Raw genomic sequence first — 26,965 nt, 5'->3', positions numbered from 1 at the left:
AAATCTTGCCTTTTTGTAACACTGGTTAGAAATGATGATGTACATGTTATGTGATCGGTGATTATGCATAAGTTTCGAGATGCTAGAAATGATGCTGAAGTGTTTGGCTATTTGTCCATTTCTCTAAACTTGAAGAATAAACTAATACAAATGCAAGCATAGGCCATGGAAAGAATTTAGTCAAGAAGTATTGGTGTGAACTTTACCTTAGCTATTTTAGTTTTATACATGTTTATTTAACACCTACTATCAGCCCAAAATTTAGTCAAATACTAGAGACACAGAAATGAGTAAGGGGATGGGTTTTGTTCTCTAGGTGCTCATAGTTTGGGGAGATTGAACAATTTCCACAGCTGCTTTAAAATATTCTGCATCCTGATCTTACTCTGCAAGTTTCACAGGGTGTTAATAAAGGTCAAATGAGATAATGGGTGTACATAATGTATTCATTTATATTCTAATTGTCCCAGACACTCCATAGGGTAGATGGTATAATAAATACATTCATGGGAACATGTTTGGAGTCCAGTGCCTAGGTTTGAATCCTGGATAGGTGTATGGCTTTGGGTATACAACTTAATTCTTCTGTGCTTCAATTTATTGTAAAATTGTAATAATTATATTACTTCCTTCATTGACAATTAGATATACAGAATTCAGCATAGAAACTAGCACATAATAATTATTCCACAAGGTTAATGGTTATTAAAATTCAATGCAATGTATCCACAATTTAAAAATAAGGGAATGCACAGAGGTTCTATAATTGACACAAGGCCACACAATAAGTTGCCGAGATGGGACTATGCCAGGTTGATCTGTTGCCAAAGCCCTCATTTTCCCCCAACATTTTGGGTCTCTAAAAAAATTTTATAGATAAAAATTGTTGGATAAGCCGGGCACAGTGGCTCACTCAGGTAATCCTAGCACTCTGGGAGGCCAAAGCAGGAGGATTGCTTGAGGTTAGGAGTTTGAGACCAGCCTGAGCAAGAGTGAGACCCTGTCTCTACTAAGAATAGAAAAATTAGCCAGGCATGGTGGTGCACGCCTATAATCCCAGCTACCTGGGAGGCTGAGGCAGGAGAATTGCTTGAGTCCAGGAGGTTGAGGTTGCTGTGAGCTAGGCTGATGCGAGGGCACTCTAGCACAGGTGACAGAGTGAGACTCTGTCTCAAAAAAAAAAAGGAAAAAGTGTTGGATAAATTTGAAGGATATTTATTGAGTGTGTCCTCAAGTCCAATTTCTTTGCTCTCCATCCACATCCCAGACCACCAAAGTGAATCCCCCAGAGTGTGGGTGTGGCCTGGTGACTGGTAAGGCCAAGACCAATTCCCTGGTCTCCAGCTGCCCCGCCATCGAGAGGGAACCATTGCCCTGAACTGCTACAGGGAGCTCAGCTCAGGTGGGTCAGCCAGGCTCACGTAAGACTGTGAAGCTGGATCACTCACCGGACTGCGAGCATTCTGGCCTTCTCCCACTTACTGAGCCAAGCCCAAAAGCTGAGCTCATTGTTTCTGATTTTTTGTGTGTTTAAGTCAGTTTGCAGAATTACTCTCTTACGATGGCAGAGAAGTCACAAGGATCTGACAACCCTCCAGAAAGCCAGGAAAAGAGCAAGAGAAAGACCTTGAGGTGCACCAAGACAGCGTGGGCTCCTCTGGATGAGCAGCTGCCCCCTAGCTCCGAGGAAAGCCAGGGTCTCCCCATCCCCATGCTGGGTGAGAAGGGCCTTCAGGGCTATTTGAAAATGTCTTGCCGTGGGTGGTGAGGGATGCAGGGGCATTTGGCTGGGCGAAGATGATTTTGGAACAAGGACTTAGTTCTGAATATACCAGCGTTCCTGGCATGATGCTGGAAACATCATGAAATGGGCACTTCTGACCTCCTCTGCAGACACTCAGAACACAGACCTTCTCGACAGAAGTAGACCAACATGCCCTCCTCATATGTCCCCAGGACTTTGAAGCTGTGTGGGATCCATGCTGGAGGCATGAGGCTTTTCAGGACATTTTATTAAAAGGCTCTTATTTGTTGGGTCCTGCTCTAGGCACTGATAATAATTTTAACCATTTAAAGAGTATTAAGTAAGAAAATCCTTTCCCCCACCCCATCATGTGACTCTTGGATGGTTTTTCTTCTTTGTCCATCACCCAATTCATTCCATCCCTTCAGGGCAGCTCAACTGAACAACAATAAGCACCTCCCACATTCACCTGGCTGTTTTGGGTTCCCCTGACAGCTCGTGAGGACAATAATTCAGGTACTTAGCAGTTTGGTAGGATAAAGTCAAAGAAAATCAGCCCAGAGTACATGGTAGCCAATCAGAATGGAAACCAATATTTAACAGGAAATGCTGCCTTTCTGCCCTCTCCTTTTTGCCTGTTGCCTATTTGCTGAGCCAGAGACAAAGATCCACCTTAAAAGACTGGTGCCTTTTTAACACAGGGTGCCTTTGGCAATCTGGGACTCTAGTGCAATTTGTCCCTGGAATGAATGCAAATTTGGTTTCTAACCTGGCAGAGAACTCCTTGCAAATAAACATCACTGGCTGGCTGCCTTAGGTAAATGTCGTGATTCAATAAGGAGAGGCTCTGTGGTGATTTATATCCAACAAGAGAAACACAAAAGTTTCATATGCTTTTTCACCCTTTGTATTCACACCAGGTAATCTAAAAATCATTCTAACATCTCTTGCTCTTCAGTGTTTTATTTTTCTTCTCTTTCACATTTCTTTCTCTTTTTTAAAAAGTTACAGTCTTTTTGCAAGTTTACACTTCATTCTCAGGAAAGGCTGATCATGGAAAACAGGAGGTTTTGCCTGCAGGGGAAAAAAAATGAATATTTTTATGGGAACATGTGACTAAATATGTAGGAAATGGAGCTATTGAGTGGTGGTTGAATAATAGGGTAGAGTCATTTTAGCTGGTTGTGCTTTGACTTACTGATCTGTTTCTTTCTTATTTGTAGAAGATTCCAAACATGAAAGTATTCAGCAGTGGCTGGACTCTGGATTCTTGTAAGTGTTTCTTTGTGCCTTGTACATTGTCTTTCAAAGATCCATAAAAACAACGTGGGTTACCCTGCCTGGACGAGGTGGGAGGTGCAGGGATTTTCATTTTAATTGGGCACTTGAAGAATTACCCTATTATTGCAAAAGCTAAGTATCAGTTTAAAAGGACAAAGTAGAATACTACTTTAGTCCCTGACTGTTCATTGGCTTCCAAAAATCCCTTCTTAATAAAACTTAAGTCTTCATTTGCTCTCATTGGTTTCATTAAAAAGCAATTTAGTAGAATTTATTTATGCACATTGTTTGACTCGCAATACTTTTGTTTCTTTATAGTGTCTCTGTAAAGGAAAACTTTCAGCAAGTCATTGACCACTCTGGTAAGACAAGAAAACCCAGAAGCAGTTATGCTTTGTGGTGCTGTGTAGGAGATATATTAAAATGTCTATGTGAATAACTCTTCTTAAAATGAGAATTATCAGAGGCTCCTAGAAATGTACAGACCTCCAAAACCATGCATCTTAATCCCCTTGTTTGATGTATAAGAATGCGACTCAAAAATGATAGGTGTTTTTGCCATATCACCAGACAGCTCAGACTGTAGCAGAAAACTCGCTGGGCTATAAAGACATTTGCAAGGATGTAATTATAGCAATGAAATTGTTTAATGTTTCCTCATACTGTATTGTACTTTTGTTTCTAAATCTAGTTTCTTTCTATTCTTTAACCTCAGAATTACACTCATATCCTCCCTTTCTAATGATGCATTTGTTCTCAAGAAGAACAAATGCCTGAATTCTAAAGCAAACAATACAACTATTTCTGAGGCAGAAAATGTGTCGCACTTGTTTTACTGAGATTTGATAAGAACATTATAAAAAGAAAAAGAAATTTAATTACAAGTCTCACAATTCCAATCTTCATTAAACAAAATTCTGTATTTTATAGAATCTACGACTCCTCAATTATAAAATGCACTCATATTTTAAGTACCACTCAGATAGAAAAAACTACACCAAACCTTGGCAATTATAAATAAAAAGCAATATTGACTTCAAGGCACATCCTTATTTCATAAATGTTAAGATGCGAAAAAAGCATGTTTTAAAATTGATGAAATGCCATATGTGTCTTAAAAAATGACATAAGTTAGGAATTTAATGATTAGAGGGAAAAATTATTAGTGTAATAGTCACTTTGCTGGTTTTAATTACTTCACTTTCTTCAGTGCCATCTTAAATGAAGATTGACCACTGGCTACAAACAAAATTGGGATTTTATTTCCTTTTTTAAAAACCTAGGTGTATCATTGAGATTTCTTTCCTTCTTCACCAAACTTCTTTATTATTTTTAAATTTCCACACAGTCGAAATCTCTAAAGATTTTTGCCAATAAATCAAATTTAAGTATCTCTCTGTTCAGATTCAAAAACAAAAACAAGAATTTAAGAAACATAGCCAGCACTTTCTATGGCCCTGATGTGTCCTCTTGCCCTATCGTGGCCGGAGTGGCACCAGTTCTGGGGCCCTAAGTAACTGTACTAAAAGCTTCACTTCCCAGAAATTAAAGACAAATCATGGCCCGTCCTTCTCTGAACCAAGCCTGTGAACCGCGAAGGCATGGACATGAGGTAAAGACCCGGATGGAAAAAGAGCCAGCACCGTGGCTCTGAGATCAGAAACGCGCGGTTTGGTTTTGACTTGCCAGGTCCTTTATCTTCAGCAAGGCTCCTAATAATAATGGAATAGCTTCTTGCTAGTTTAATTGAGCCTTCACTTCTCCAAGTCCCTTTCTCATCGATCATATTTTAAACCCTGTAACCTGTGTGGTACCATGGTTGCTTCTCATTTTTATTTTCCAGGTGAAGAGTCTGGGGCAGCGGGGGTCAAGTGCTGTGATTTATGGTCACGGCTGGTTAGAGGCAGGTGGGGAAGCCAAGAGCCACTGGGGAGGGTGGGCGGCCGAACAGTGCCGGAAACTGGTGACCTAAAGGTCTTGGTGGCAGGGAGAAAAACTGAGAGGAAATGAAAAGGAACTGAAGAGGAGGAAGAAAAGTAGTTACTACTGTCAAATGCTGTCAAAACTCAAAATCCCTCTAGGATGTAGAGTGGTGCATTAGTTTTCTAGGGCAGCTATAACAGATTACCACAAACACGACAACTTAAAACAACAGAAACTTACTCTCTCACCCTTAGGGAGTCTGGAAGCCCAGAATCAAGGAGTCAGCAAGGCTGAGCTCCCTCTGAAGAGTCTGGGGGAAGAATCCTTCCTTGTCTCTTCCTGGCTTTGGTGGCTCCCAGCAATCATGGGTGTTCCTTGGCTTGCAGCTGCAGCACTCGTTCTGTGGCTCTGTCTCTACGTGGCCTATCCTTGTGTGTCTTCTCCTCTCCTTACAAGGACACCAGGCACTGGATTCAGGACCCACCCTGATCCAATATGATCTCATCTTAACTAATTACATCTACAAAGACCCTATTTCCAAATAAGCGCACAGGCTGAGATTCCAGGTAGAAGTGAAATTTGTAAAACACTGGTCAGTTAACTCCAAGTGGGATTCATCCTGAGGCTTGTTTCCTTGGTGATCACTTCTGGGTCTTTGTATGTTGAAGTAGCAACAAAATGCAAGTATCTGTCCATCGTACAGGTGACCCAGCACCCCCTGTAGGAAGCATTCTAGTGGGCCTCCAGGCCATGGACTGGGCCCAGATAACATGGATGGGTGAAATAGGGAGTTGGTGGTCCTGGTCCTGGTTCTCTGCTGGGTCCTGTGATGGTTGACGTGGGGCTTGGCCTTTTATGGTGACTCTTTGGCTTTCATGCTCATCTGCGGCTACCTGAAGTCTCATTTTTATTCATCTGGAATCTTGTTGGTCCATTGCATCTTGCTCACCACCATTATGCTAGGAAAAGCCCCTAACCCTTGGCACTTCAGCCTCGTCATCAGTATTACTGGGAGGGGAAGGAACTTTGTGCATATCTAGGGTGCACATGCTAGATATACCTATATTATCTAGTTTCTGGACCAACTTTGAGGTGAATATTACTTTTATTAAATGTTATAAGGAGGAAAGTGAAGCTCATAGGGGAGGAGTAACTTGACCACAGTCTCTCAGTTAGTACTAACAGGTAAGGGAGTTGAGATTCGAACTTAGCTGTCCGGCCATAGAGCCATGTTGCCTCTCCAGAAGACTAAGATAATTTACTATATATGCTGTGCATGGAAACCTTGGGGAGGAAAGCCCTGTGCTGTGGTTGGAATGTCCCTTCAAAAACTCATGTTGAAATTTAATTGCCATTGTGACAGTATTAAAAAGTGGGACCTTTAAGAAGTAATAGGCCAGGCGCCGTGGCTCACGCCTGTAATCCTAGCACTCTGGGAGGCCGAGGCGGGTGGATCGCTAGAGGTCAGGAGTTCGAGACCAGCCTGAGCAAGAGTGAGACCCCGTCTCTACTAAAAATAGAAAGAAATTATATGGACAACTAAAATATATATATACAAAAAATTAGCCGGGCATGGTGGCGCATGCCTGTAGTCCCAGCTACTCGGGAGGCTGAGGCAGTAGGATCGCTTAAGCCCAGGAGTTTGAGGTTGCTGTGAGCTAGACTGACGCCACGGCACTCACTCTAGCCTGGGCAACAGAGTGAGACTCTGTCTCAAAAAAAAAGAAAAAAAAAAAAAAAAAAAAAGAAGTAATTAAGTCATGCAGGCTTTGCCCTCCGAATGGAATAATGCCATTAGCGTGGGGCTGTTAGTTATCATGAGAGTGGGTCAGTTATCGTGGCAGTGGGCTCCTGACAGAAGGACGAGTTTGGCCCCATTTTCTCCCTGTCCTGTGTGTTTTTGTGCCCTTCCACGTTCCGCCATGGCATGAAGGCCCTAACCCGATGCAACCACTTGAACTTGAACTTCTGAACCTCCAAAATCATGAGCCAAATAAACTTCTCTTGTTTGTAAATTACTCACTCTGTGGTATTGTGCCATAGTAGCAAAAAATGGTCTAAGACATGTGGTGTCAGCATCCCTGTTGGAAAAGTCAAAGAATGAACAGTGTGGGTGAGTCTCTGGCATTTCCCTCTCTAGGTCTTCTGACTCCTGTACACTAGCCCTCTGGGACCACAATGGTCCTCTAGAGTTTAAATTTTTTCATGTGTGACAACACTAATTTTTTTAGGTCAATCAAGTGCCTATGGAAATGCAAAATGGCCACACCTGGATCTTAAAATAAAAAAGATACATTAAGCTGTTCAAAGAGTACACGTTTGCAGTTATAAAACGAATAAGTTCTGGAGACCTAAAGTACAACGTGGTGACTATAGTTAATAATAATGTATTGTTACTTGAATTTCAAGTATACAATATTGTATACTTGAAATTGGCTAACAAAGTAGATCTTAAGTATTCTTACCTCAAAAAAAAAAAAAGGGCAACTATGTGAGGTGATTGATACTAATTAGCTTGATTGTGATAATCATTTCACAGTGTATATGTATTTCAAAATATGTTGTACACCTTGAATATATGTAATTTTTTATTTGCCAGTTATACCTCAGGAAAGCTGAGAAAAGTCAATTCATCTGAAAATCAAAATGAATCATTCTCCCTCCATTTCAGAAATTTTAAATTATAAGAACATAAATTCTTAAAAAATTGATATAACTGAGAAATTAATGCTTAATAATTAGAAAGTTCTCAGGTGGTTGTGTCTTTCTGAGGCTTTACTAGGTTTCTGATCTTTATACATTTCTGATTTCCATGCATTTCAGACTCAAAAGTCATACTAGAATTATATGATTGGTAATTGTCATTTATCAAGTGCTTATAACATATGCAAAAGCTGTTGCCAAGTACTCCTCAAACAAAACAGAAGGATGATTAACCTTATTATATATTGAGGAAACAGATACTCAGAAAGGTTACAAAATTTGGCTAAAACCACACAGCTAATAAGAGATGGAGACATGATTTGAATTCAAGTCTGTCTGATTTCAAAGTTTATGCTCTTTCCACCAAAAACTGGTATGTCTCTAATGACTGCACACTGGTGTAAATCAGCTGCTGTTAATTCTACCTCTAACTTTTCCTTACTTCTGTGAGCCAATTTTGAGTGCCAGAAAAGGATGCTCCCTAAATTTAAGGTTTCTATGTTGATACATACTCCAAAACTTATTCTATTTAAACCTAGAGGTACATACAGTAGATTTCAGTTCAAAGAAAAATTAAGTAAAAGTATTAATAGTTGTAAAAGGGAGAAAGAGGTACAAAACTATCCTGAAATTAACCTATAAATAACTTCTATAACTGGAACTTGGCTCAGGTCTCACCAGTCTGTGGGTACCAATAGGTTACAATAAAGTCGGTACCCCAGTTTTGATGGATTGTTGGCTCCATCTTGGTGACAGAGCAAAATATCTGCCATAAGTCTTTCTGAGAGTCATTAGATCCCTTGTCTGATTTCATAAATGAGTCCCCTTCCCCCATCACCGCTACTACTCCAATAGACTCCTCTTGGCATCACCACACAGACAAGTCATCTCAACACTTCCTGAGCATGTTCTTCTGCTCCTCTGGGCACCACCATCATGGCCTTTGAGCTTTTATGGTGCTCTGTTGCTTGAAGAATTTGTAGAAGCACTCATTTCCATTATACTGCCTGACTCTATCACCTGAGGATTTAGGCAGCATTACTATTGTAGTACTCTGTGTTACATAAAACCCATGACAGAAATTATCTTTCAGCTTCGTCCTGCAGCTCCTATCTCTCCTTGAGCCTTAGACTTAGGCTGGAGACTGGAGAACAAACATGATAATAACTCTATTCCCTTGCTCACAGGCACACAAAATTTCTGACAGACCCCCTTTTATTCTATTCTTTACTATTTAGAAAATATGTATTGAGGGCCGCCTACAAATTAGGCTCTCCTTAGGACTGGGGACATTGAAGAAAACAGGTGCAACAATGATAGAGACAATGAACAAACAAATAAATATGTAATGTGCCAGGAGAACAGCTAATCAGGGAAGGCATCTCAAATAAGGTTACCTTTCAGCAGTTACCTGGAAGAAGTCAAGGAGTGGGATATTTGCTATCTGAGGACGAGCTGTTTCAGGCAGATGAGACAGCGTGTGCAAAGGCCATGGGGCAGGAGCACGCCCTCTGTATTCCAGGCATAGCAAGGCAGCCTGAATGGTTGCAGTTAAGTGACCAAGGATGAGAGTAGAGGGTAGAGGTTAAAAAATTACCCAGAAACCAAATAATTTAGGGATATATATATATATATATACCTGTAAGCATTTGGGCTTTTACTCAGTGTGAGAAGTGAATCCTTTAAAGTGTTTTATACAAAGAAGCGGTATTATCTTGGTTCTTTTTAACACAATAGCTCTGGCTGCTATGTGAAGAATAGACAGTGGGAGTGGGAAGTTGGAGAGGGTAGAAGCTGGGAGTCTAGTTGGAAGGCTGGAGAAATCAGACAAAAGAGGATGGTCTAAATAGTGTTAGACCAGGGTAGCAGCAGTTGTTGCCAAGAGAAGTGTTGGATTCTGGGTATGTTTGAAACATAGACAGGACAGGATACGCTTGTGGATTGGATGTGGGATATGAAAGAGAGAAGTCAAAGATGACCGCAACAAATTTTGCGATGACTGCAACAAATTTTGCCCAAGCATCCGGGAGGATGGGCGGCCATTTACTGGGATGGGAAAAACAATAGAAAGGTTGAGCTTGGGGTAAGAGATGGGAAATTCAATTTTAGGCATGCTATGGTCTAAATGCTTAATAGATAACCAAGGAGATACTATTGAATACAGAGTTGTAAATACACATCTAGAGTTGAGGGGGAAAGTCTAGGAATAGACATATACATTTGGGACCAGTTGGCATGTAAATGGCATTTAAAGCTGGAAGACCAGGCAAGTGAGTACAAACAAAGAAGAGGCCAGGAAGATCTGAAGACCAGCAGAGGAGAAGAAGGGGTAGGTCATGAGGTTAAAAGAGAGCCAAGAGAGAAGTGTCTGGAAGGCCAGGAAGTCAGTGTACTGAGAAGGAAGTGGTCAGTCTCGCCAGCTGTATTTGAGGGGTGCATATGAGGAGGAATGACAGCTGGCCACCGGCTTTGGCAGTGGAGGCCAATGGTGACCTTGAGAAGAGCTATTTCAGAGGAATGGTGGGGAGAGGTCTTGATTATACAGCTTTTAAGATGGAATGGGAGTGCAGGAAGTAGAAACACAAAACAACTTCGAGGAGTTGTAGGGTGAAAGGGAGCAGCTAATTGAAATGACAGCTGCAAGAAAGGGGGAGATAAAAGAGGATTTTCTCTTCGGGAGATGAGGGCTGTTGCAGCAAGGTGTGCAGGCTTATGGCAGTGGTCGGTGGCTGAGATGTACTGATGTGTGTGGTGCCTTCCCTGGCATTCCTGGAGCTGTGGGCAGAGCCTGACACCCCCTGTGGGACTTCTCCTCTTGGGGCTTTGACACCTCTTCCAATGAAACATTCCTTGCCCAGACTTATTTGCAGATAGAAATTATTTGGGTTTCTCCCTTTAGCTATGACAGATACCTTCCCTTGCTCCTTCTGTCCACATTAATTTCAGTAACTGCAAAAGGTTGGACAGCTGCCCTTGCTGCTTGCATTCCAAGTCTCATTAAAGCACTTCACAAAGGATAGTCTCTCACCCTCTGCTCTATCTTCTAACAAATATTAGGGCATCTTAGTTGATTCGTCTGACAATTTCCTTTTTCAATCTCTCCAGGGCATCGTCTGCTCAGGGTACGTGGATGACTTACAGGGAACGGCTTCACGGGCATCCTGCAACTTCTTTCCCTTTTTCCCTTTCCAAGAATCACCACTCCCGGGTGCAGATTAACTCCTCTTACTGGTCACTGACTGTGCAAGTAAACAAGTTAGAATCTCAGTTTGGGTTCAGTAAGGATCCACAGACCTTCCTATAAACACAAATACAATAGGACATTCAGAGCCTCTTTGGGCTCAATCATTAAAGGGCCCATGGTCATAGATGTCCAGGTCTCTCTTTCCAGGCTGCAGACTCATTCTTAATCTCAGATTTCATATTAAAGCTGTGTATTAAAAAAGCCTGGAGAGAGTATATGGTTTGTAGCACTCATTCCCACAACTGGAGAACAAATTAAACATCCGTACTATCTGACTGAGATATGCATTGTCACTGTAATGCAAGGATTATAATGCAAGTGAGTGCATTGTCATTATAATATAAGGATAACAGACATGCAATGAATACACATTTTAACATTCAGGCTTGTATAACTGGCACTTGTTTAACAACACATCCAAGCATAACTCGGAATAAAAAAACTAGAAAGTAACTCCTAAAGCAAAAAGACAGTGCCTTGTCAAAGATATGCTGGGTACCAGTTACTACTTGATAGGTAGTTAATTCATTTGTTCTTTTTTATATTTAGATATTTCTTCTCCAACCCCCAGAGAGGTCCCAAAACAGCAAACTTATTTCTTTCCAGAAGGAATCTGTTACAGGATAAGAACTTAGAAAATCAAAATCTAAATTTTGTGGTCTATATTATAAGAAAAGGTCAACATAAATCCGATTAAACATGATAGGTGTTCCCTTGTGGCTTGTCAAGTGAAAGCATTCAGGACAATGAACTGTTCTAGGTGAAGGGTACAAAGGTTTAAAATATGTGACTTTTGCTCTCAAGAATGTCACTCTGACTTGTCCAGGATCAGTACAATTCAGATATAACCTATACCAACTTTCCTACAAGACCCTCTAGTCTTATCCCTTCTCATTAAATTCTTAGTTCTTCATCCAATTTCTCCTGTCTTACTCTTTCCTGTTCTGTCCACCTCCTGCCCTTCTGTGAGGCCTGATCTGAGTCCTATATTCTCCATCAGACCCTTCCTGACTCCTGTTCTGAGACTCAATCTCTCTTCTGAACACCAGTAACATCCATGGGGTCTACCCATGTGGTACTTGGCCAGTGCGGCCTCAAATTATTAGGGATATGATATGTCACATTGACAAAATTGTAAACCCCACTGGGGCAGGAGTCATCTCTAAATTATCTGATTGCTCCAAAGCTAGTAAACAAAAGGATCTCAGTAAAACATCATGAAGATGATGTGCCAGATTGGGAAATCCGCTCAAAGTGAGACTTGAGCTAGCCAATGAAAGAGGGATATGGTTTTGAAAAAACAAAGAGGTGAGGCATGAAAAATTAATTTGGTAGAAGCAATAGGAGGTCAAATGAAGGCACAGAAATGAGAGGAAAACTAAATGTGCTCAGGAAAGCATATGGCAGGCGATCAGACTAGAGAAATGGTTCCATGCTAGGGAGCAATGGTGGAAATTTTTCTATTAGATAGGGTGTTTTCAGATTATAGATGTCTTAAAATCCAGAAAGAGGAAATCACACTGGATATCTTAGGACTGACATGGCACAGAGGTGTCATCTCAGGTTCTGCTTCAAATGGATGGGTCATTGTAACCAGGGTCCCGGCAGAGCAGAATTTTGACACCATATCTTTGTTCACCTAAAAAGAAAGTTGCGAATAATTTGTGTTAATGATTAGTGATAACTGTTGTAGGTGCAATGTTGGGGAATTGAAGCAGGGGTGTTACACATTTGCCAGTTCTATTGTAGTGAGTTCAGAACTCACTTCAATGTGAAGAGAAATGACAGATTCGGTGTTTATCCTGGCAATGGGAAAAGGGTGCACACATTGGGAGAAGTTATTGTGAACTCAGCCTTGAGGTGACAGGGTTTACTTTGAGGGTCAGCATGGAACGGGGAGGAAGAGTCAACAGCATCTGTAAAAGAAGCAGATATGTGGGTGAGAAAGAACAAAGCGTTCCAACCAGCTTTAAGGTTTTGAGCATGAGTCTCAGGCAGAATGTAAGGGTACTATTTAAAATATGAATATGGGTTAATAATTTGCCAAGTAATATAAACAATTGCTGCTGACTGCCTCTACTAAGTGTCCTGGTCATGCAGGAGTTAAATATACAGAAAGCTGCAGAATGCTATTATTTTAGAGTCTTGAAAAAATGAAATTTGATTAGTCTATTGGACGATATTCCAAAGAACCAAATGTCTTCCATGAATCAGTCAGAAATGCTTAGGAAAACCAAAATAAAAAATGCTTTCTAAGCCAATAAAGGTGCTAATTAGTGCCTTCTGCATATCTAACTACATCTTCTCCAGTAATACATTTTGCAGGGTTAAGTGTGGTGTCTGCTGCTTCAGATGGCAGAAGTCCACCTAACAGTAGGGAGGGTGGCTGGAGACTCAAGTATCTAAAAGGGAATCAGAACTGGCATTTTAACCCGTGGAATGGATGTATTGAATAGAGCAGAAAAGTTTTTTTCTCACTTTAATTTTCCTCCATATCAACTCTAGGAAACTTGGGGATAGTAGGACTTAATTTTTTTTTTATCTCTCTCCTTCCCCAAATGCTTTTAGAGAGTAAAATCTGGTTTTAGAAGCCTAACAAGGGTATCCTGGAGAGGAAAAAAAAGCAGAGAAAATATCAAGACCAAGCAACTAGAGGAGCGAGTATGGAATTGAGGAGGACCCAATGAGCGGAGCTTTGTGTGGGGAATACAGGTACATCTGCAAGGATCCCACCTTCTTTCTACCTGGGGCAGCCTCACGCCTGGTGCCTGCAGAAGTGTGGAGGAAATCCGGGTACAGGAGCAGTTTGTCTGTCCTGTTGTGGCATTGCCTAGGAGTGAGATTCTTGCTCTGAACACAGGTAGCAGACTCAAATGCTTCCAGGAGCCAGGCAGGTAATTGCTAACGAAGGAAGCAGGCAGGAAAGAGACTGCAGAACACTGGGGAACACGTTGCCTTCAACAGACCGCTGCCCTGAAGACACCTGGGCCAGTGCTGCTGGCTCGTGCAAGTTTTAAAGAAAGTCCTGGAATTCCAATCCCCGTGAGATCTGGCACATTGTGGGCCACCAGCTTGCACCTCTCCATTCACGTTCTTTATTGAAAACAGGCAAAGAGAAGCAGAAACTGACCCTGACAAACCCATCCAAAGGCCCCAGGAAGTTTACCTTACACATTAGCAAAATGGGAAAAACCAAAGCAAAACAGGCAAAGGGTAATACTTTAACAACTGCCCTGTGCAAGACTCTCCACTGCCTGGGTCCAAACACTGGAAAGCCCAATCGCGGCTTCCACAGTGACCAGGAAATAAACACACAGTAACACTGTGAAAATACCAGTTGGTCTCCCAGGACCTAGGGAGCTGGCATGTAAGATGGAAATCAAGCAATAAACCCAATTAATTTTTAATAATTTTGTCACAATTTTAAAAATGAGGCTTATCTTGTGAATTTAAAAAATCGTATCAGTTTACCTTGGCTTGGTTTTCTCCAAAATCTACGCTTAGCAGCAGAGAAGACTGTATGTCTGAATATATTGGCTGTAGATAGACATTTGTGTCATTTTAAACAAGATGAAGAAAAAAAGTATAGGAGTCTGGTAAAGCATGTAAAAGCTGTATTTGTACATCAAGGAGGATGAGGTTCAGATGAGGGGAGTCCCCTAATTGTCAGTGATGGCTGGACCTCACAGGATGCCAGCTGCATGGTGGAAGGCTAGAAGCCCCTTTCCGCAGCTGGTTCTAAAACTGTGAAAGGCTTTCGTATCTGTCATCAGACCAGAACCCCTCCACACACACACTGTGATCAAGCCGGGTCCACTTTGCACATCCCTAAGAAAACGTTTTACCTTTAGGGATTTCTTTTTCTCTTGGAGGCTGCCCTTGGTATCCTGGCAACCAGATTGCTCCTAAACAACGGCAGGCAGAGGGGTGGGGCTACTAGATCTGTGTGGGCACAAGAATCCCCTGAAGAAGCCCTGGGTGAAGGGCTCCAGATTCTGGGAGACTTGATTTTCTGCAGGGATAGGGTTTTTGAAAATTCAGCAAGGCTGAGCTAACTCTTTTCATCAGTATCTGAAAATGGATCATTTCCTCTCTGACAATTTGAACAACTCACTGTAGCTACACTAGCAGATCCCTGGCCTGGATGTACACATTTATTCACACATTCTAGGATATCCAGAGCAAGAGCAGGTAAACAGAAAAGACCATAGTGGTGGCAAGTGCATCAGTACTAGCAGAATATGCAGCCAAGTGTCCTAGAACTGTGGAATGTTTTAGGAGAGATGAGGTGCTCAGAAACTCTCCATCACTATCCAGGTAAGCTTAACCAGGCAAAAATGGAGCTTACTTTGTGAGTTACATGCAAAGTAGTAGATAGAAGAGGTGCTGGTAGAAAGTGGGCAGGAAGAAATGGGAAAAAAATTACTTAAAACGATAAATATTTGTTTTACCTTCCATTGGGAAACTTATTTATTTCATCATGGTACCAAGTTATTACAATATGATTGCCTAAAAATTATACTGTGCTTGCATCTATGACATGATTAATAAGGTGGCAAATAGGCTTTCACTCATGTGACAACTTCAATCAATTGGCAGTGATATTACGAGTTTGAGAAGCTCTGAGATTGAGTTCTGTTCACTGAGCAAGAGTGCTGTAATGGATTAGCAATGCCTGCCTAGCTGGGGGACTTGTGTGTTGAACAGTTGACAATTTTCAAACTCTGGATCCTGGAGGTGTCTCACAGGGTGAAGGAAGACCTAAAGGGAAAGACAGTCCACACAGAACAGCTCTCTTTTTATCTATTTAAGTTAGTAGAATTTTTTAAAAGATTTCATATGGCTGTGGAATTCCTCTGATAAAACCCAAAGTTTTAATACTATGTTTGTAATGGGGGGAAAAAAAAGACTGGAATTTTGATTATAAGTTCATTTCTCATTTGGTGCATATGTTTAAGTCAAATGTTCTATTGTAACTTACATGAATATTTGTCACCAAATGTCACATAGGAAATTTAAAAAACATTGCCTTTGTTTCATAATAATGGTCATTCACTTTGATATTCCCTTCTTGGTAGTGGCCCCCTGGAAATTTTTATGAAGCAGTTATGTATTCTCTTCATATTAGCAACTTCTAATTTTTAAATATGTCCCCAAACCTATTCTGCTTTTCTCAAAAATACTCATGAAGTTTTTGCTAAACAAAGGTCAGTAACTTAATCTTTTGTGATAATTCTAATCAGTTGGTAGTGGCTTTCCTGAAGAAGTGACAAGAAACTGATGCAATTGATTAATGATGTCTGCCATGAAAGCAACATTGACAGAGGTAGCACAGAGGCTACATATATATATACACATATATATATGTAATATATTTTATACATATATGCACACATATATGTAATATATTTTATATATACACACATATATATGTAATATATTTCTCATATATATATATTCCCCACCCTGTATTTAAAACTTTAAAATAGATTTGTATTTCTCACCCTATGTGACTCTTGTGGTGACAGAGTTCCATTTATTTTGTAGGGCAGAGACATTTACTATACTTGTTCTCTTACTGCCTCATTAAATTATAGTCATGCATTCTGGACTTAGCTAAGAATCCACTATTCACTTCCACCTCTATAATATATCTCCAGTTTCTATCTTTTTATACTAGTGGGGAGTTTTTGTTTGTTCTCTTTTTTTCTTTTTGCCATTTAGTAGGATCATTGGGACTTTCAAAAATTTACTGAAAACTATGGGTACTCCTATTCCACTTCCAAAATTTGGCCCTGAATGGGCCTCTCTGATAACCAATATTTATTTCCTCTTTTCCATGGTCAGCTCCACTATCAGGCAAATGAACCTTCAGCCTCACCTTTCTTACATTTACTTGATTGCTCAAAAATCTTTCATGGATTTCCATGTTCTAACACCTACACATAAACTCTTCTTTCTAGCTTCCAAATAAGCTACAGGACATTCTGTTGGAATTGTGGTGTGACAAAAACAACAACAACAAACTGAAACAAACTGTAGCATCTTACTGGCCATGAGAAATCTATTTAATCTCTCTGAGCCTAAGTTTTCTTCCATATTAAGTGGAGATAAATAATACCTATTTCCTAGATTTGTTGTGAGAATTAAAAGAGACTGTGTACATACCATACCTAGTATATTGCCTCGCATAAAGTTAGTGCTAAATAAATAGTAGCTATTACTGCTATAATCAATAATAAAGGTAGCAGTAAATTCCTATATCTGCTGCTTTGGGCTGTATGATCATAGGATCATTATTAGATTTCTGTGAATCACAGTTTCTAATAGGAACAATGAGGACAAGTTCTAATTATAAGGCTATTGGAAGAAGTAGATGGTACAAATGACTGGAAGATGCTCAGTAAATGCTGAGTACTTCCTATATTCCTTTGTTTGCCCCCACCCTGGCTCCTCAACTTTGTGTAACATGAGAAAGTATCCCAAAGTTCCCCTTGAGCTAATCACATTATCCCTAGCACTGTGATTTGCACTTGCTATAGACATCCTTTTTCTCTTCTTTAAGGGCAATGCCTCTTCTTCAACCATCAAATTCTCCCCATTCTTTTTTTTTTTTTTTTTTTTTTATTTTTTATTTTATTTTTTTTTTTTTTTATTTTTTGTTTGTTTTTCAGCTCATCAAGGGGGTACAAAAGATCAGGCTATATACATTGCCCATGCCTCCCCATCCCCCCGAGTCTGAGCTTTAGTTGTGTCCATTTCCTAGACAGTGCACATCACTCTCATCATGTAGGTGTGCACTCCTCCCCTCCCCCCACCCCATCCCCCCCAGAGAGAACTTCAAACGTGTCCATTCCCCAGGCAGTGCGCATCGCACTCATCAAGTAGGTATACACCCATCCCTTCCACCCAGCCCCGACCTCTGTCCAATACCCAATTGGTGTGAATCCCAAATGTGCTCTCAGGGAAACCAGTTTGCTGGTGAGTACATGTGGTGCTTGTTTTTCCATTCTTGGGATACTTCACTTAATAGAATGGGTTCCAGCTCACTCCAGGAGAACCAAAGAGATGCCATATCGCCATCATTTCTGATAGCTGAGTAATATTCCATGGTATACATATACCACATTTTGCTAATCCATTCATGAATCGATGGGCATTTGGGTTGTTTCCATATCTTTGCGATTGTGAATTGTGCTGCTATAAACATTCGGGTGCAGGTGTCTTTTTTATAGAATGACTTTTGTTCTTCTGGGTAGATGCCCAGTAATGGGATTGCTGGATCGAATGGTAGGTCTACTTGAATCTGTTTAAGGTATCTCCACATTGCTTTCCACAGGGGCTGCACTAGTTTACAGTCCCACCAGCAGTGTATGAGAGTACCTGTCTCTCCACACCCACGCCAACATGTATAGTTTTGGGACTTTTTGATAAAGGCCGTTCTCACTGGAGTTAAGTGATATCTCATTGTGGTTTTGATTTGCATTTCCCTGATGATTAGAGATGTTGAACACTTTTTCATATGTTTGTTAGCCATTTTTATATCTTCTTTTGAAAAATTTCTATTCATGTCCTTTGCCCACTTTTTGATAGGGTTGTTCGATTTTTTCTTACTGATTTTCCTGAGTTCTAAATAGATTCTTGTTATCAGTCCTTTATCTGATGTGTAGTATGCGAAAATTTTTTCCCATTCTGTAGGTTGTCTATTTACTCTTGTGACTGTTTCTTTGGCTGTGCAGAAGCTTTTTAATTTGATCAGGTCCCATTTATTTATTTTTGTTGCTGCTGTGATTGCCTTAGGGGTCTTCTTCATAAATTCTTTGCCTAGGCCAATGTCTGTAAGAGTCTTTCCTACGTTTTCTTCTAGAATTCTAATAGTTTCTGACCTAAGGTTTAAGTCTGTTAACCACCGTGATTTGATTTTTGTGAGGGGTGAGAGCTGTGTGTCCTGTTTTAGTCTTCTACATGTGGATATCCAGTTTTCCCAGCACCATTTATTAAATAAGGAATCTTTTCCCCAGAGTATGTTTTTTTCTGCTTTGTCAAAGATTAGATGGCTATATGAGGATGGTTTTATATTTGGATTTTCTGTTCTGTTCCACTGGTCTGTGTCTCGGCACTTGTGCCAGTACCAGGCTGTTTTTAGAACTACAGCCTTGTAGTAAAGTTTGAAGTCTGGCAAATTAATACCTCCCATTTTGTTTTTGTTGTTTAATATTGCTTTTGCTAAACGGGGTCTTCTCTGATTCCATACAAAGCGTAAAATTATTTTTTCTATGTCTGTGAAAAAAGATGTTGATAATTTAATAGGGATTGCATTGAATCTGTAGATAACTTTGGGCAGTATAGACATTTTAACAATGTTGATTCTACCGATCCATGAGCATGGTATGGTTTTCCACCTATTTACATGTTCTGCGATTTCCTTCCTCAGAGTTTCATAGTTCTCCCTATAGAGGTCCTTTACTTCCTTAGTTAGATATATTCCTAGATATTTTATTTTCTTTGTTGCTATTTTGAAGGGTATTGAGTCCTTAATTTGGTTCTCCGTTTGACTGTTATTGGCGTATATGAATGCCTCTGATTTGTGTGTATTGATTTTGTATCCTGAGACTTTGCTGAATTCATTAATCAATTCCAGGAGTCTCTTGGTTGAAATCTTGGGGTTTTCTAGATATAACATCATATCATCAGCAAAGAGTGAGAGTTTGATCTCTTCTGTCCCTATTTGGACTCCCTTGATTCTGCTCTCTTGTCTGATAGCTCTTGCAAGGACTTCCAATACTATGTTGAAAAGTAATGGGGACAGTGGGCAGCCTTGTCTGGTTCCAGTTCGAAGTGGGAATGCTTTCAGTTTTTCCCCATTCAGTATGATGTTGGCTGTGGGTTTGTCATATATGGCTTGTATCATTTTTAGATAGGCCCCGTCTATGCCTATTTTTTTGAGTGTTCTTATCATAAAAGGGTGTTGAATTTTGTCGAATGCTTTTTCTGCATCTATTGAGAGTATCATATGATCTTTATTTTTGCTTCTATTTATGTGATGAATTACATTTATAGATTTGCGTATGTTAAACCATCCCTGCATCTCTGGGATGAAGCCCACTTGGTCGTGATGGATTATTTTTTTGATAAGCACTTGGATTCGATTTGCTAGAATTTTATTGAGAATTTTTGCATCTATATTCATAAGAGAAATTGGTCTATAGTTCTCTGTTTTAGTTGCATCCTTTCCTGGTTTTGGTATTAGGGTTATGTTGGCTTGGTAAAAAGTGTTGGGGAGAATCCCATCCTTCTCTATATTGGAGAATAGTTTATGTAGGATGGGCACCAGTTCTTCTTTGTAGGTATGGTAGAATTCAGGTGTGAACCCATCTGGTCCAGGGCTTTTCTTTTTGGGAAGGTTTTTTATTGCTGTTTCGATTTCAGATCTAGATATCGGTCTATTTAGGAATTCTACTTCTTCCTGGTTGAGCCTGGGAAGGCTGTGTGTTTCTAGGAATTTGTCCATTTCCTCCAGGTTTTCTAATTTGTGTGCATAAAGATTTTTGTAGAATTCATATATGGTATCCTGTATCTCTGTGGCATCCGTCGTGATTACTCCTTTTGTGTTCCTGATGGAGGTTATAAGAGATTTTTCTTTTCTGTTCTTGGTTAGTCTAGCCAGAGGTGTGTCAATTTTGTTTATTTTTTCAAAGAACCAACTTTTGGTTTTATTAATCTCCCTTATGGTTTGATTGTTGTCCTTTTCATTTAGTTCTGATTTAATCTTAATAATTTCTCTCCTTCTGCTGGGTTTGGGATCGGTCTGTTCTTCCTTCTCCAGCACTTTGAGTCTATTCATTAGATTGTCTAATTGTAAGTTTTCTGTCTTTTTGGTATAAGCATTTATGGAAATAAATTTTCCTCTCAGGACTGCTTTAGCTGTGTCCCACAGATTTTGATAGGTTGTATCTCCTTTGTCATTTAATTCAAAAAATCTTTTGATTTCCGACTTGATTTCTTCATTTATAAAATGATTGTTCAGGAGAAGGTTATTTAGCTTCCATGACTTTGAGTAGAAGTGAGGATTTCTGTTAGGGTTCATTGTTACTTTTATTCCACTGTGATCTGAGAAGATGCATGGTATAATTTCTATATTTTTAAATTTTTTAAGGCATGCTTTATGACCTAAGATATGGTCAATCTTGGAGAATGTCCCATGAGCTGATGAGAAGAAAGTATATTCAGTGGTTTTTGGGTAGAATGTCCTGTAGATATCAGTCAGGCCCATTTGATCGAGCGTTGTATTTAAGTCCACTATTTCTTTGTTTATTTTTTGTTTGGAAGATCTGTCCTGAACTGTCAGTGGCGTGTTAAAATCTCCGGCTACTAATGTGTTGTTATCTATCATTTGGTTGAGATCAAGTAGGGTTTGCTTTATGAATCTGGGTGCACCTAGATTGGGTGCATATATATTAAGTATAGTTATGTCTTCTTGTTGAATTGTACCCTTCACCAGTATATAGTAACCATCTTTGTCTTTCTTTACTTTTGTTGATTTGAAAACTACGTTATTGGAGATTAGAACCGCCACGCCAGCTTTCTTTTGGGTTCCATTTGCTTGGAATATTGATTTCCATCCTTTTATCTTCAGCCTAAATGCATCCTTGCAGGTTAGATGAGTTTCCTGAAGACAGCAGATACTTGGCTTATATTTTTTTATCCATTGGGCCAGTCTATGTCTCTTGAGTGGGGAATTCAATCCATTCACATTTAATGAGAGAACTGATAGGTGAGACAGATTGCTTTTCCTCAAGTTGGGTTGAATTTCATTGATCTGTTTTCTCTCTTGAGCCATTATGATAACTGGGTTTTTATATTTATCTCTTGATTAGTGTTACATTCGAGGGTCCTTCTTGTGCTGGACCATGTGTAACTCTGTTTTGAGTACTTCTTGGAGAGCTGGTCTTGTCTTGGTGAATTCCCTAAGTTTTTGTTTATCTGAGAATGTCTTAATTTCACCTTCATATATAAAACTGAGCTTAGCTGGATACAGGATTCTAGGCTGGGCATTATTCTGCTTCAGAAGAGTGAGAATGGGGCCCCAATCTCTTCTTGCTTGTAAGGTTTCAGTTGAGAAATCTGGCGTGATTCGGATGGACTTTCCTTTGTATGTTACTTGATTTTTTCTCCTTACAGCTCGAAGAAGGGCCTCTTTAGTGGATATTTTGGTCAGTCTAATGACTACATGACGTGGTGTCTTCCTATTTGGTATGAATCTCCCAGGGGTTCTTTGAGCTTCTTGAACCTGTATATCTAGAGATTTGGCTAGGCCTGGGAAATTTTCCTCAATTATATCTTCGAATATTTTATTCAACCCTTGCTTATTGTCTTCTTCACCCTCAGGAATGCCGATAACTCTGACGTTAGGCTTCTTCACATAATCCCACATTTCTTGTAGACTGTGGTTAATTCTCATGTTTGTTTGTTTCAGCTCTGTAACTGACTTATTTAATTGGAAAGTGTTGTCTTCGATCTCTGAGATTCTTTCTTCTGTTTGATCTACCCTGCTCTTGAGACTTTCCACTGTGTTTTGTAGTTCCTTGAATAAATTCTTCATTTCCAGGAGTTCAGTTTGATTTTTCTTCAGTATTTCAATTTCTTTGGTGAATTTTTCTTCCAAGTCCTGGATCTTTTTTGTGGTTTCTTTATGTTGATTATCCATTTTTACTTGCATGCTGTTCAGCATGTTTATGATCCATGTTTGAAATTCTTCCTGTGACATGTTGCTATTTGGAATCTGGTTTGTGTTAATTGGTGGTGAACTAGTAATCCTCTTTGAGGGTGAAGTTTCAGCTTGATTCTTTATACTTCCAGAGTTCTTTCGCTGAGCCCTTCCCATCTGGATGAATCCTTAAGATTCCTTCTTTCAGCTTTAGTCTGGAAAGGGGCAGGCCGTGAGCGCCAGGTAAGCTGCCTCCTCTGTCGCTAGGGGGAGCCCTTCGCGTGTTGTTCAGGGTTTTGCTACCTCCGCTGGGGGGGCTGCTCCTCTTCCTCTCCCGAGGTGGTTTCCGTCTCTCTCTGCGAGAAAGACAGTGGATAGGGGGAGGGGAGCGGCGCCCTCGTTCGCCCAGTGCCCCAGCTGCTGCAGTTCCCGTGGGCGATGGTCCTCCCCGTCCCAATGTCCGCAAGGTCCACGCTCGACTCTCTCGTGACTGGGGAACCACTCAGTGTTCACACAAAGGCTTAGCTCCTAGTTGGTCCGTGGACTAGGGAAGGGAGCCGCCCGGTACCCAATCACTTCACCGGGTTTAGGGTGCAAAACCCAACAATGGCGACCGCCCGTCTGCAGCACTGTCACTGGGGTTGAACGCTCAGCGACCGGCAGAGGCCAGAGGAGCCGAGACCGGGAGAACCCAGCCCCGCCTAAATGAGACAGATCGGCGTCTGCTCGAGCCGGGAGGGAGGCAGCCCCGCAGCCCGCGTATAGGAGACAGTTGCTAGGCGCCTCAGCCGCGCACAGCGCACAGCGTTCTAGGGTCCAAAAAGCCTCCCGCCAATGTCTCCTCTGCAGAGCTCACGTCTCCCGCGGCAATTCTGCGCCGACTTTGGGCAAATCCCCAATTGAGTGGGTGTGGAGGTCAGAGGGGGAACAAGATGCTTTCCTGTGGGGCTGAACCCACCCCACTCTCTGGTGGGGTGCGTACAACCGTCCCGCGCTCCCTTCTCTGATGACCCTCCGCACTCTCTAGTTTTTCGCGCTGTATTTCCCGATCACCTCAGTCCTTTCTCGTTCTCTCTCTGTCCCACGCTGATTCTCCGTGGGTTCACGCCGCCATTCTTGTGGGGGAGTGAACCTCTAGCGTTGTGGCAGTCCGAGACCCATGCCTTCCACTCCGGGAGCACGAATCCAGGAGGTCACCACCATTCCGCCATCTTCCTCAAAACCTCTCCCCATTCTTAAAAATCCAAGGCAAGTACCACTTTCCTCCATGAAAACTTGGCTGACTACTTCATTTACCACTGACTTCCTTCTTCACTGAGCTAGTATATTTCTTCAAGTGCTTGTCACATAATTTAGCCGGTAGTTATATTCTGTCTTGTTCCCTACAGAATGCCTTGTCATTCATACCTATACACTTTGGATATGGAAATTCAATCCTACATTGCTTCGACTGGGGATGAGAAAATTTTCCATGAGATAAAAGAAAATTAAGTTCACATCTACCTTTTTTGTTGTTGTTGTTGTTGTTGCAGTTTCTTTGTATGAGCAAGGGATGGTTCAAATGACCGTGAAAGACTACATGAGGTAAGTGGCAGAATCAGTGTTACTTCCTGCCAATATTTTACAGCCACTTCTTTGATAAAAGAAATGGAAGTGAGAAAGTTTCTTAATAATACCATGGATTTGGGGATCTTGTGAAAGGTCGGGAGTTTGGCCACAGTGCCTAGAACATTTTCACTAGCCTTGAGAGAAATAGAGGTTTCTTAAATGTCAAAAAGGTGTGAGCAAATTAAATCAATAAATGCCGATTTTAGGTGAAATTTAATTAGAATATATGCATGCACGACATTCTATTACAGTGCAACTGTTCCTAAGGACTTGTTCATAAAAGAGTTACCTTCATATTTTTGTTTTGCCAATGTTAGTACCCATCATTCTATTTACTGGACAATAATACATACAATTCCAATGTTAGGCAGAAAGCAGGGAGAGTATCTTAGTACAAGGAGAGACTATGTCTCAAAGTGGTGCCAGAACAGCAGCGGCAACAGCACCTGGGAACTTAACAGAAATACAGATTCCCAAGCCCCACCCCAGACCTACTGAACCATAAAATCTGGAGATAGGCTCCAGAAATCTGTATTTTTGCAACTCCTTCAGATGATTTTGAGGCACACTGGAATAGACTGTAAGCTCTTTGAGGTTAGGAACTCTGCTTCCTGTGCTTTCATCATATTTGGATTTTCAGGATAATTCCAACTAGTTGAGAATGAAATATGCAATACTATGTCCCTACTGCTCCTACCAATTCCCACTGAAAATGATATTTGTCATAGTTTTTTCCCCTTACAGGATTGTTGTTTTTACTACCCATAGAATCATAGAGCTAAAAGGGACCACAGAAATCTCTCAGGCAGCTCTCATTTTATGAAGGAGAAAAATGAGAGCCAGTTTCAGTGACCAGCTTGGGCTCCAATGGCTTTATTAGAAAAGTGACTACGCGTGGATTCTTCTGGACCCCAGGCCAGGCCTGCTTCTAGGTGGCTCTGCTGAACATTACAAAATGAGATGTGACCCTCAAACCCAGAATGAAAACTAAATTCTTGCAGGCCTAATACAAATGGAGGTGAGGCAGTAGGTAAAAAGGTGTCTTTTGCTTCTTCTCAAGAGAGCAAGTTCAGCAAGCTCAACTGTCTGTTAAAAACATAGTTTTTATTATCCAGAAACACACACTTTCTCAGCCTTAATGAAAGGAAGCAGTTAAACAAAGGAGAGTCAGGGCCTAGCCACTCTTCCTAAATGTGGATAAGACTAAGACAAATTGAGCCACCCAATTAGGATACCTTGGTCTCCTTGGGAACACTGATATCTACATTGTACTCTTTGATAAATTGTAATTTTGTGCCAACTGGCTATTATGTTTGAGAGGGCTAGATGTGATCCATGGTGTAGCTGAGCTAAATAAAACTGAACTATACTATCACACGTTCTATTCTCTTTGGAAGAGCTTTCAAGTGATTTGCAATGCAGGCCTACTGGATAGAGTGAGTCTCGTTTTTCCAGTGGGAGAGTTCGTTACCGTTGCACATGGATGGCCACGGGAGCCCTGGAGACGGCACTCAGAGATCGTCAGCCATGTAGTATGAAATCCTTCACTGCTACGAGAATTAACGTGGAGCTGCTTCAGTGGCTGCTCACTGTGCTTCTTTCATCACATGATTTTTACTTCTTGCCGAAAGTTGGTGCCTAGCGAAGCCGTGTTCCTGAAAGGTTCCCCAATGAGTTGCCATCTGTCAAAAGTGAGACATTCTGCCACCTTTATAATGAACACTAGCAGGCACCTAACACTTAAATTCTCACACCTTCTGTAACACAGAGCTCTGGAAAAGAGGAGCAGCTCCTCCCTCCAAGCTCTCTCTTCTTCAAAGGCGTGGCCATCATGGGATTATTAGAAACTAAGAGGAAATGCAAATGTTTGCTCTGGAAGAAAGAGATTTACAATGACCTCCCAGGGGACTATCTAAATCAACACATCTCATTGTTGGTATTTTCCCCACTGTAGATCTCTGCATCAGTTTTCAGGAACTCCCACTCTATCCAGAGGGACCAGTTTCAACTCTTGCCATTCTACTGCAAGTATACCACAAAGGTATGTAATTTCCAGGCACTTTTCATCCAGAGAAATCCTTCTGTGCAACAATGGATTTCATGAAATTATAAATAGGCACTTGGTGAATGAATGGATGAGAGAATGAATAAAAGATTTCCAAACTCCAACTTGCAAGAACAGTATAAAAGAGTAGTAAAATTGGAAACAGACTAAATATCTGTCAATGGGGAAATGGCCAAATAAAATTATTGGCCCATTCAATTTATGAAATTAGAATTCCATTATAGCAATAAAATTAGGTAAAGATATGCATAGCAATTTAGAAAGCTCTTCAAGTCATATTTTTAAGGGAAAAAAGCAAGATGCAGGAAGATACATAGAATATGTTACTATATATAAAGCAAACAAGAAAAACTATAAAGCACATATGTAACTACATAGAAAAATATCTGGAAAGATACACATAGATTTAGCAGGAAGGGGATCAGGATGGGTGAGGGTAATGGCTAAAGGGAGAGAGAGCCTTATGTCTGATATTATAATTTTTTTACAAAGTATATTTTATGTATTAATATTTCTTACAAAATTAAATATGAATTAAAAGGCTAATGATATTTTCATACAATATGAAAATATATTTAATGATAAATCAATCAACAATTATATTCTTGGTCATGAGACTGAAGGCTTTGGAAAGCAGGGACTATCTTTGTTCATTTTTGTGCCACGGGCACCTAGCATAGAGCCTAGAAC

At 40.6% G+C, this 26,965-nt stretch overlaps 1 protein-coding gene across 1 annotated transcript in view; it reads left to right on the top strand.

The window, feature by feature from the left end:
- Nucleotides 1-1,534: 1,534 nt before the first annotated feature.
- The window catches only part of ITPRID1 (ITPR interacting domain containing 1), a 102,622-nt gene continuing 77,191 nt past the window's right edge, over nucleotides 1,535-26,965 (top strand). Inside the window, 5 exon segments of the mRNA XM_069461633.1 lie at nucleotides 1,535-1,718; nucleotides 2,968-3,016; nucleotides 3,344-3,387; nucleotides 24,135-24,186; nucleotides 26,165-26,251. Of these exon segments, the coding sequence (XP_069317734.1) occupies nucleotides 1,562-1,718; nucleotides 2,968-3,016; nucleotides 3,344-3,387; nucleotides 24,135-24,186; nucleotides 26,165-26,251 (389 nt within the window). The 5' untranslated portion in view covers nucleotides 1,535-1,561.

Source organism: Eulemur rufifrons, chromosome 29 (genome assembly GCF_041146395.1).
Source record: "Eulemur rufifrons isolate Redbay chromosome 29, OSU_ERuf_1, whole genome shotgun sequence".
Classification (NCBI taxonomy): Eukaryota; Metazoa; Chordata; class Mammalia; order Primates; family Lemuridae; genus Eulemur; species Eulemur rufifrons.
Note: the sequence above shows the minus strand (reverse complement) of the source record. Positions and strands in the feature narration are given on the sequence as shown.